The sequence below is a fragment of the Berghia stephanieae genome, chromosome 7, assembly GCF_034508935.2.
Source record: "Berghia stephanieae isolate SIO BIC M18660-M18661 chromosome 7, UCSD_Bste_1.3, whole genome shotgun sequence".
Taxonomy (NCBI): Eukaryota; Metazoa; Mollusca; class Gastropoda; order Nudibranchia; family Aeolidiidae; genus Berghia; species Berghia stephanieae.
This window is the reverse complement of record NC_088366.1, coordinates 12,478,560-12,491,059: the sequence shown is the minus strand read 5'-3', so window position 1 is coordinate 12,491,059 and position 12,500 is coordinate 12,478,560. Positions and strand designations below refer to the sequence as shown.

Here is a 12,500-nt window from a genome sequence, read left to right as displayed (position 1 = left end):
AAGGGACGCTTCTCTTCCGCTAATCTCATTCCCTATTATTGTGTATGGTCTAACTGAAACTTAATTCTAGTTCTGATTTTAAAAAAATTGATTTCATATGCTGAAACGGGCCTAGATAGGCCTATTCAATAAACATTTAGGCTTCATTTACGTGTAATATTTACCGTCCAAGGTTACATTACATTAACAAAGTACACGTGAGAAAGTGAGAGACGCATGCGCACAACCAACATGACGTTCTCTTTCTAATAACTTTTCCGCCGGTGACGTCACAGACGATGGGTGACGTCCAATCAAGGGACGCTACTCTTCCGCTAATCTCATTCCCTATAGTGGATCGTGCTCTCACAGGAGAGATAGAAGGTAAAATAGATTAAAGGTAGACCAAAAAAACATATTTGAATAATTTGAACAGCTGGGTGACAAAGAAAGAGAAGAGTAATATTAGTTTTTTTTATCAGAGAGATGATCACCGACGTCTGGCACAGACTTGGTACTTGAAGAATAAGAAGAAGTGCATCTTATTGTGCTTCTATAATCTGTCTAGACGAGAAATACCGCAGAATACATAGATTGATAAATGATGATAAATGTGAATTTAAGTGGTTATATGAATAAAGAGATTTTCCAATTGGCGGGTTGATTTGTGTCTGGTCCTGTCAGCGCCATAGACCATCACACGAAATGCCCTCTCTTTACTCTCGCTCTCGCGTCCCGAATTCGTCCCGATGATTGTCACTACCGTCAGTATCAACCACACTTACTCACCGTTGAACCACTCACTCGGTTATGTACCCGCCAAAGATTTGAACTCGCGGATAAGTACATACATACCTGTGGTGGTGTGGTGTATGTGAGGGGTAGGAGGGAGGCACTCGCTCACCTTTTGGCGTTGACTCTCTCTCTCTCTCTCTCTCTCTCTCTCTCTCTCTCTCTCTCTCTCTCTCTCTCTCTCTCTAAGCATCTATCTCTCCATCTGTCTATCTAATACATATTTATCTCCCTTTTTGTCTCTATACATCTATCTATCTGTTTATTATCACCCAGTGATGAAAATGGGCGTTATAAATGGCATGTATTATTATTCTCTCTCTCTCTCTCTCTCTCTCTCTCTCTCTCTCTCTCTCTCTCTCTCTCTAATATATCTATCTATATATCTACCTATCTATTTATTATCTATCTATCTCTAAGTATCTATCCATCTGTCTATTATCTATTTTCTCTCTCTCTCTCTCTCTCTCTCTCTCTAATCTATCTATCTATCTATCTATCTATCTATCTATCTATCTATCTATTATCTATCTCTCTCTAAGCATCTATCTATCTGTCTATTATCTATTTCTCTCTCTCTCTCTCGCTCTCTCTCTCTCCCCCCCTCTCTCTCTCTCTCTCTCTCTCTCTCTCTCTCTCTCTCTCCAGCCAAAGGCTTAATTTATAATTTGTCATACAGCTCTCAGTGGAAAAACGACACGTTCAAAAATCAGTTAAAATGATGAAAACCCTGAATGTTTGGGTGATCGTATCCTATCAGCTGTGTTATATTAAAGGCAGGCATTCATTGGAAGATGGAGCTAGCAACTTTCTCTGTGTGGTCTCTCTCTCTCTCTCTCTCTCTCTCTCTCTCTCTCTCTCTATCTATCTCTCTCTCTTGTTATTATTATTACTGATTATTATATTATTATTATTATTATTATTATTATTATTATTATATTATTATTATTATTATTATATTATTATTATCATATTATTATTATTATTATATACTATTATTATTAATAATATTATTATCATCATCATCATCATCATCGATCATCATTACCTCCATATTATTATTATAATCATCTCTGTATATCTTACTTATCTTTCACAACATCCTTGGCTCGTTCTGCACCAAGTGACACCGGCTTTACACCTTGCCTACCCCCCGAGATCTTCTTCTTCCTTATTTTTATACTTCGTACCTCGAACTTTATGGCGGCGAATCGGTGCTCTGGATAAGAGAATGCTGTTTATCGAAAGACATAGTTTGTTTATGAAGGAAACAGATGTGAACACTCGATTTGACATTAACCCATTCCCGGTCGGCCAAACTGAAATTATTTTCAACTAAAAATTAATTTATTTCTTCCAATTTATTTTTTGGATCTGACTTATGATTATAATATTATTATTACTATTATTATTATTATTATTATTATTATTATTATTATTATTATTATTATTATTATTATTATTATTATTATTATTATTATTATTATATATATTATTATTATTATTATTATTATTATTATTATTATTATTATTATTATTATTATTACTACTACTACTATATCCAGCCGTTTTCACGAGCGGCGCATAGTTGAGTTCTTGGAAGTAAAAAGTATGGCTCTTCACTCACAAAATCTCTCACCAGCGTTAACAGCATTGTCTCAGTCCGAAAAAAAATGTAATATCGCCAAACAGGCATCATGTCTTGTACGTTCTACATGTTAAGCGTTGCTGTTGTCTAGTAACCTCTTGTAAAGCGCTTTGAGCATGTTTACTGGATATTGCGCAATATAAAAACTCAGGCTCCAAACTCAAGCTCACCAAGAAAGCTGTAACAGCGATGCGACTCGGAATTCTTATTATGAAGCCCAGGTCGCATCAGAGCTACTGTGTACTATCGTAGTGAAAACGCGAACTCCGTTTTCAATGAGTTAACTCACTCTATCCTTGATATCTTAGCTACTTTCAAAATTGGAAAAAAAATGTATTAAAAATTAAAAAGTACATAGATAATGTTTTATTAAACTACCACTAACATGTAAAAACTAAAAACATTAGCTTTGATACTACGCCTATAATTTGTCTCAGAAAAATGTAATAAATTATAGGCATGGGGTAAAAGTAACCCAGGGTAAACAACGGATATAGTCGGTGTTAGGGTTGAGTGAGTTAAAGATGGGCAAATGCTTCTACAGTTCGTACATTAAAAGGTAGTTAAGGGTGATTAGAATACAGACTTGGTCTTATGTGGTCTAGAGATAATAATAATAATAATAAATACATGAGTACATACCTATGATAAAGGGTTGTATTTATGTAAAGGTTGTTGTATTTATGTACCTATATTATAACCAATCTTGAGTTTTGGGTTAATTTCGATAATTCGATTTCTGACCTACATTTATTTTAAAGTAATGTATTAATGTATGTTTTTATTGGGATTAAAAAAAAAATTGAGTTTAAAAAAATTATTTTTGTTTTTTTGTTTGTATGTTTTGTTTTGTTTTGTTTGTTTGTTTTGTTTGTTTGTTTGTTTTTTGTTGGCTAAGAAGGATTTTGAGCCCGAAATGTTCCGCGATTTGATATTTTACTCTTTTTTTTAATTTTTTTTTTACCAGCTGTTTTATCAATCTGAACGGATGGATTGGTGGAGGAGGAACAGGAATCGAGCTATTGAGAAGATCTGAGGACAGATATGGTTGGAGGGACATGATCGCCGATGTCTGCAACAGGCCTGGCACTTGATGATGATGATGATGATGATGATGATGATGATGATGATGATGATGATGATGATGATGATGATGATATTATTAATTTTTCTTTATTACTTTTCTTAACAGTCCACAACAACTTCTACCAGCTTTTTATTCACTTTAATGATATAGAAAATGTGTGTTTTTTTTAATCGAGCCTTTATATAGCGCAATATCCACTAAACGTGCTCAAAGCGCTTTACAAAGGGTCCCTGACCAACAGTAACACATAACATGTGGGGCGTAAGGAAATGACGCCTATTAGGCGATACTACAATTTATATTCGGACAGAGTCAACGCTGTTAACGGCTAGGTACTCACTCATTTTACACCACGTCGAGTACGGTGAGAGAATGTGAGTAAAAAGTGTCTTTTCCTAGGACTCAACTAACTATGCGCCCAGCGAGGCTCGAACCCAGGACCTTCCGATCCGAAAGGGAATGTCATTCCACTATACCACATATTATGAATTTGCATACTATTGTTAGAGCTAAAACCCAAGATTTATCGCCAAACGCACTAGTTATAGATAGTATGCAGATGACGTCACTCAGGCCTTTGTTATTGTTTTTGCCATCCGCGTTTGTGAGTTGTTCTCACTAAACTGTATTAACCAGACTATAAAAGTTTATGGTTACACAGAGTTTGTGTGTTGGTCCGTTATACTTCCGGATGGCAATGTTGTGAACTCCTTGGCCAAGCGCATTCTATCTATAGCTATATAAAAAATCAAGGATTTGTTTTTTTGTTTGTTTGGTTTTTTTTTCATCATCCCACCCCCCCCCCCCCCACCCCACCCCGGTGAAGTTCATGGTGGGCCCCCAAAATGACTCTGCACAAAACGCTACCCTATCGCTATTTTAATTTATTATTTCCATTATCACCAACAACAATTTTATCCCAGCACTTGTGGTTTTCTAAGGAGGTGGTGGTTCGATGTGCACTTATTTGCAGGTCTGATAACCCAATTCCTTATTATGGGCTCATTGTTGTAATGGAAATCTCAACAAAAATAATAATAATGATAATAATAATGATAATAATAATAATAATAATAATAATAATAATAATAATAATAATAATAATAATAATAATAATAATAATAATAATGATAATATTGTCCATTACAACAATTTTAAAATAGGCCCTCAAGGGGGGTTAGGAAGTCAGACCTGCATATTATATGTTCACGTCGTGGTGATTACAATGTATATAATTAATTCCACACCTAGTTCACTCGTCAAATTGAAGAGAAAAAAAATCAAAATGCGTCATTTAATTCAATCCAATGTCACTTCTTCTTCAATGCCATTTTAATTACGGGTTTCAGCAAATCTATAATTATAGGGTTTATTGGTAAAGTTGAGAAAAAAAAATATAATATAGAAATAACAATTACAGCTTTTCACGAATGAACGCACTCGAATATAACTGGATATAAGAGTAGGTTGAAGGGAGGGGGGGGGGGGGGTTGTTAAGTTGTGTGTGTGTGTGTGTGTGTTGGGGTGGGGGGTGGGGGGGGGGGGGAAGAGTTGATCTCTCAGCAGATGGCGGCGCGAGCAAGCCGGAAAATTACATTCTTATGATTTTCTTTATTGAATTTGATTACTAGGTTAATAATACTACTCGAGAATATTCTGTTGAATTGTATACTGAAATAGGTAAAGTGGTAAAGTGACAGATCCGACAGTTTGAGTGTCATCAGATGTCGTCGAAATGGGAGTATATTTTACCAGGTAACTATCGGACCCTGGGAAAAACACGTATGTTTAAAAAAATAAAATGGTCAGAAAACTCGTCCTTCAAATATCGATCGATTTAAATGACCCTCGTCTTGGTCAAAAACTATCAAACCTGGGAGAAAGTAAGACTTTGCCAAGTCTCAGATTTGAGCGTTTTTGCCAAGATGAGAGTCATTTAAATCGATCGATATTCGAAGGACGAGTTTTCTGGCCAAATTTTATTTAAATATGTGTTTTTCCAGAGTAAGCAGTTGACTGGTTAAAAGAGTGTGAGAGAAATTCGGTGTTTGTGAATAGATTCGAGGTAAAAGAGTGAGATAGGAGTGAGAATGAAGAGTTATATGATTATTATTATCATTATCATTATCATTATAATTTCATCTATTTTATTGTACAAAAAACGGGTTTCAAGAAGGGGCGTGTCGTCTTCAAAGGAAGTGGAACTCTCCTTCGTTGAAAAATGTCAAGTGGTTTGGTTTCGTACATGCTTCGAACAGAAAGCATTCCGGTGGATAATGATTAAATATAATAACAATATAGATAAAGATCATGATAGAGATTCTGAGAGGTTTTGTGATAACCGCTGTGATTGAGGTGAATAGAATTAAAGGTTTTAAGGTGCTTGCGAAATCATGTTGTTGGCTGGAACAATGAGGTCTTGATTTAGACGCTGGGAAAGTCCGGAGCGCTCCAGAAATAAATAAATGTACTAGTTTGATTATTTGGAAGATTAGGGTTTGGGGTGGGGGAGGGAGAAGGGAGAGAGAAGAGAGAGGAGAGGAGAGGAAGAAGAAAGAAAGAAGAAAGAAGTAAAAGAGAAGAAGAGAAGAAGAAGAAGAAGAAGAAGAATAATAAAATAATAATAATAATGAAGAAAAAGTAAGAAAAGAGAAAGAATGAAAAAGAGAGAAGAAGAGAAAAGAAGAAGAGAAGAGAGAAGAAGAAGAAGAAGAAGAAGAAGAAGAAGAAGAAGAAGAAGAAGAAGAAGAAGAAGAAGAAGAAGAAGAAGAAGAAGAAGAAGAAGAAGAAGAAGAAGAAGAAGAAGAAGAAGAAGAAGAAGAAGAAGAAGAAGAAGAAGAAGAAGAAGAGAAGAAGAAGAAGAAGAAGAAGAGAAGAAGAAGAAGAAGAGAAGAAGAAGAAGAAGAAGAAGAAGAAGAAGAAGAAGAAGAAAGAAGAAGAGAAGAAGAAAGAAGAGAGAAGAAGAAGAAGAAGAAGAAGAAGAAGAAGAAGAAAGAAGAAGAAGAAGAAGAAGAAGAAGAAGAAGAAGAAGAAGAAGAAGAAGAAGAAGAAGAAGAGAAAGAAGAAGAAGAAAGAAGAAGAAGAAGAAGAGAAGAAGAAGAAGAAGAAGAAGAAGAAGAAGAAGAAGAAAAAGAAGAGAAGAAGAAGAAGAAGAAGAAGAAGAAGAAGAAGAAGAAGAAGAAGAAGAAGAAGAAAAGAAGAAGAAGAAAAAGAAGAAGAAGAAGAAAGAAGAAAGAAGAAAGAAGGAAGAAAAGAGAAGAAGAAGAAGAAGAAGAGAAGAAGAAGAAGAAGAAGAAGAAGAAGAGAAGAAGAGAAGAAGAAAAAGAAGAAGAAGAAGAAGAGAGAAGAAGAAGAGAAGAAGAAGGAAGAAGAAGAAGAAGAAGAAGAGAAGAGAAGAAGAAGAAAGAAAGAAGAAGAAGAAAGAAGAAGAAGAAGAGAAGAAGAAGAAGAAAGAAGAAGAAGAAGAAGAAGAAGAAGAAGAAAAGAAGAAGAAGAAGAAGAAAGAAGAAGAAGAAGAAGAAGAAGAAGAAGAAGAAGAGAAGAAGAAGAAGAGAAGAAGAAGAAGAAGAAGAAGAAGAAGAAGAAGAAAGAAGAAGAAGAAGAAGAAGAAGAAAGAAGAAGAAGAAGAAGGAAAAGAAGAAGAGAAAAAGAAGAAGAAGAAGAAGAAGAAGAAGAAAAGAAGAGAAGAAGAAGAAGAGAAGAAGGAAGAAGAAGAAAGAAGAAGAAGAGAAAAAGAAGAAGAAGAAGGAAGAAGAAGAAGAAGAAGAGAAGAAGAAGAAGAAGAAGAAGAAGAAGAAGAAGAAGAAGAAGAAAAGAAGAAGAAGAAGAAGAAGAAGAAGAAGAAGAAGAAGAAGAAGAAGAAGAAGAAGAAGAAGAAGAAGAAGAAGAAGAAGAATGAGTTTTAAGAATAGAAGTAAAAGGAGGAGGAGGAGGAGAATGAGAAGGATTGAGAGATGAATTAGAAGGAAAAACGATGAGGAGCACCGAGGTTTAGACAGAAATATTTGATTGACCAAGGAAATAGAACAACATCAAAGTAAGAAATTAAGGAGCAGGTACCGGTGTAAGATAAAGAACTGAAAAAGTGTGTGTGAAATGTGCCAGACAAAGCAAGAAACAAACATACAAGAAAAAAAAACATCCCAAAAAATCAGTTGATCTCGACTGGGGATCGAACCTCAGACCTTCTGATTACCGTCGGACGTGCTACCATTACAGTGTAATTATTTGGGATGTTTTTTTTTTTTCTTTTTTTTTTTTTCTTTCTTGCTGTGACTGGCAACTTCCATGCACACTTGTTCAGTTCTTTAAATAGAACGACCCATGACCATATTCTTATCATCCACTCACAAACTATCCGAAGAACGGAATTTGTAAAAGCATTACACCGTTTAGAACTCAACATGTGACTCGCCCCCGGCACGGCGGGGTGCAGTGTTACAGCCATCGTGAACTCATGGCCTGACACTGACCAAAAAATGACGTCAAAAGACAAGTCTTTGGCCACAAAAGTAAACAAATCGGGAGTTGCATTCAATAGTTCAACCAATGGGATCATTTCTTTCCTTGATATCTACTAACAACTCAATACGATTCAACAGTCTGATGTCACGCCGCCCGGCAACGGCGGCCATCTTGGTTCTAAACAAAGAAAATCATTACTTTTTTTCATGCTGGCTAGAACTTTTCATATGCCTTGTGATCAGAATGTGTAAAAGTCAAAACATGATCAAATTTATGGGGTTTTTTTTTCCTCTGGATATCCTTTATGCTCAACGGAGAATATTTCATACGGGCGTCCGCCATTGTTCCGATAGTTTAGAGCCAGTGTTACTAAGTTACCATACGTCATTAGGAAGGAAGTGACGTTACGACTGTTGAAGAGTATTGGCGCTGCAAAAATCTAAAACATGACGTCAAACTATAAGTCCTAGTGGGTTCTAGTGTCAGACTATAAGTTAACGATGGCTACGGATGCAGCAGTAATATAACACCATTCGTTAAAGGTCAAAATAACCTTCACATGTTCTTTCGGAAATTCCCTAAAAGACAACCGGAAATACGTCGAAAGCCATATTGTACGTCATAATGATATGTTTGTTATTGTATTTATCCGATTGCATTCTGTTGCTCTTTTCTTTCTTTCTTTTCTTCTTTCATCTTTATTTTCATTATATCTTTTTTTTTTTTTATTCAAGGAATAATGAAGGAAAAATGAAAATGTTGTTTTTCGTTCCAGGTAAAGATACTAAATGAAACATTTAAGAAATTCCTAAGTGAAGTGATTACGTTATAAAAAACACAAAAAAAACGTCTCAATGGACGTTGACAAGAGGAGAGCAATTCAAAGCTTATTTTACGTTGTTTTTTTTTTTATCTTGCTCTTTCTTCTCTTCTTTTATCTTTATTTTCATTATATTCTTTTTTTTCTTTTTCATTCAAGAATAATAAAGGAAAATGGAAATGGAAGTGTTGTTTTTCGTTCCTGGTAAAGATGTAAATGAAACATTTAAGAAACTTCCCATGTGACGTAAATACGTAAAAAAAAAAGGAAACCTCGTCTCAATGGATTTGTTGACAAGAGGGGGCAAATCAAAGCTAATCTTACGGGGTTTGTTTTTTTAAATCTTACTTACTTATCCGAACCAGCGACCTGTTGAGCTTTTGCCTAGCCATCGTTAACTGATATAGCCTGACACTGACCATAACATGACGTCAAAAGACAAGTCTTTGGCCACAAAAGAAAACAACCCGTGAGTTGTGTTCAATAGGTCAACCAATGGAATCACTTGTTTCCTTGAGCACTACTGACGATTACTCACTAGAAGCTGTGCAAACCTTTAATATGACGTCAAACTGTAAGTCATAGAGGGTTCTCGTGTTAACGATGGCAACGGGTCTATCTCCTCGGTCTTGTGCCATGACGTAGAAGTCACAGCACAAGGCTGAAGGGCGGCTAGTGTTCAGCTCGTCGCTGGTTCCGATAAATAAGTAAGATTACAAGAATGAAATTGCTTTAACCCTCTCCTTACCATCCATAGGAAAATCGCCCCAATCGTTACGATGAAACCAATAGTTTTATAATTCTGATATCCCTTGTACATCACAAATTATAAAGAAAATACTGTGTTGTTATAGCAATAAAAATTAGACACTGGACAATATTATGTAATTATTATATATTGTTCCTTTTCTGTTTGAGTAGAAAAAATATTGATGTGTGTTGGGTGAGTGTGAAGTTTCAGGGAAAATTCTGAAAATGGCTGGTAAGGAGAGAGTTAAAATGCCTTCATCTTGTCAACAAGACTTACGGTGAGATTTTTTTTAAAATGTTTCAAACTGGAGACTTTCTGACTTCAGGAAATTTCAGGTTTGAGACATTTCGGCAAGTTGAGGATTATTTTGATAGGCCGATATATGAAGGGACATTAAGCAGAGGGGATTGTCCCTCGAGGTGGCCCCAAGAGCAGCAGCTGGTGGAGATCCCTTGCAAACCCGGAGCGTAGCCGTCGTTATCTTATAGCCTGACACTGAAAGAACCCACTAGGTTTGAGGTCATTTTTTAGGATTTTGCACCGTCTAGTGAGTTGTCGTTGGTAGAGCTCGTGGAAGCAAGTGATTCCATTGGTTGAACTATTGGATACAACTCACGATTTGTTTTCTTTGTTTTTTTTGCGGCCAAAGACTTGTCTATTGACGTCATTTTTGGTCAGTGGCAGGCTAAAAGTTTACGATGGCTACGGAGAGGATTGAGTGAGTAAGTGAGTGAATGAGTGAGTGAGTGAGTGATATTAGAAGTAAACGTTTTCTTACCGCCACGTGAAATAGTGCCTTGAAGAACGCAGTCACGTCATCCACTTTGTATTTTAAAAATCCTTTGGATTGCTCCGCCATGACGTCATCGCCATCCGAGGTGGCGCTGCTGTTGCTACTGCTGCTACTGCTTCTGTCGATGCTGGTACTATTTACTTCCGATTTACTTCCGACGACGCCATTGATAGATTTGTTGTTAGAGACGTGGTGACGTGTTTCCGGTGGCGGTTTGGCATGTCGACTGCCCGTCGTCGTGGCTGCTGTTGTCATGGTCGTTTCAGATAAAGGAAGAAGGTTTGAGGATGAAGGTCGTAGTAAGGTAGTGCCCACCGAGTCGATTAAAAGTTTCTGTGGAAAATATGAAAAATATTTTTAAAAAATAGTATTTTGGCTTACTTACTTACTTACTTACTTATTTATCCGAACCAGCGACCACCTGAGCTCTAGCACCTAGCTCGGTCTTGTGCCACGACGTAGAAGTTGGACGTCTTTTGTAGTTGTTTCAGGTGACTGACTATAAAGTGTGTTTTGGCTAAAAACAACGTATTTGCAGGTCTGATAACCCAATTCCTTATGGGTTCATTGTTGTTGTGGAAATCTATAAAAATGAGGCAAAATATTGTCCATTACAACGATGTTAAACTAGACTCATAAGTGAGTTCGGATGTCAGAACGCGGCCTTCGTAAACTGATGGCCTGACACTGGCCAACAAATGGCGTCAAAAGACATGTCTTTGGTCACAATAGAAAACAAATTCAACAGTTCAAACCAATGGGATCACTTGTTTTCTTGAGCTCTACCAACGACAACTCAATAGACGCTGCACAAACCTAAAAAATGACATCAAATGATAAGTCCAAAGTGGGTTCTTGTAGAATTTAATAAGATATATTGGCAAAGGAAATCTTACAAAGTCGATAACGTTTTAATCAGAAGAGAGACAAAGTCAACAACCAACGGTCTGAACTCTATGATAAAATGATAGTAACTAATTGCAGTACAAAAACTAATGACGTCATTGTTCATTGATATATTTCAACAGTTCTGGTGTCATGCTCAATGTTAACGATGGCTACGGCCAGATCCGCATATGTACACGTCGGTACAAAACAAAAGCAATGAATAAATAAATCAATTAATAGGGAATGAGATTAGCGGAAGAGTAGCGTCCCTTGATCGGACGTCACCGGTGGAGAAGTTATTTGTAAACAAACCAACTACAAGCCAAGCGCTCCAAATACAAAATTTATTCTTCATATTTCTGTACAAAAATGCACAACGTTGATTATGATATGCATTTTTGTACAGAAATATGAATAATAAATTTTGTATTTGGAGCGCTTGACTTGTAGTTAATTTGTTTACAAATAATTTCTCCCCCGGTGACTTCCAATCAAGGGACGCTACTCTTCCGCTAATCTCATTCCTATTAAAGTTGGCTTTCTAAAGGCATCGTTGACGGTTGTCTGAAACCGACGTGCACTTATTATCAATTCCTTATGGGCTCATTGTTGTAATAATGGAAATCTAAAAAAAAAGACGCAAAAAATATAGTGTCCATTACAACAATAATGTTAAACTAGGCCCATAAGTGAGTTCGGATATCAGACCTGCATATATGTACACATCGTCCGATACCGAATGATGAAAGGCTCGTGACGACGTGTTACATAATATTATAAAGTGGACGTTGGTTTGAGAGCTCCAGCCCAAAGAGGATCATATTGATCGGTCAGTGTTTGAAGGACGAATAATATATTTATTTATTTATTATTTTTTTAATTCATGTATTTATTTATTTATTTATATACTTATTCATTCATTTATTTATGTATTTATGTATTATTCATTCATGTATTTATTTATTTATTTATTTATTCATTTATTTATTGATTTATTTATTTACATGCTTATTCATGTATCCATTTATCTGTTTATCAATTCATTATTTGTTACTTTCAGCCCTGATAATGACTATTTTTTAAAAGACAATTACTATGCTCGCCAATGATATCTAACGTCCTTAATATCTGCGGCTATGTGGTCTAGTGGTATGACACTCGCCTTCGGATCTGAAAGTCTTGGATTCGAGTCCCGAGCGGTGTATTGTTGAGCCCTCAGAAAAGACTCTTTCCTCACATTCTCTCACCGTACTCATGTGTAAAATGAGTATCTGGCCG

The 12,500-nt window shown here is 36.1% G+C and overlaps 1 protein-coding gene across 2 annotated transcripts in view; it reads right to left on the bottom strand.

Annotated features, from left to right (window-relative positions):
• The window catches only part of LOC144976691 (1,25-dihydroxyvitamin D(3) 24-hydroxylase, mitochondrial-like), a 234,926-nt gene that overhangs the window by 130,411 nt on the left and 92,015 nt on the right, over positions 1-12,500 (bottom strand). For both annotated transcript variants that reach the window (XM_078921034.1, XM_078921033.1), the window contains exon 2: positions 10,320-10,667. In XM_078921034.1, the coding sequence (XP_078777160.1) occupies positions 10,320-10,589 (270 nt within the window). In that variant the 5' untranslated portion in view covers positions 10,590-10,667. The remainder of the gene's footprint in view (positions 1-10,319; positions 10,668-12,500) is intronic.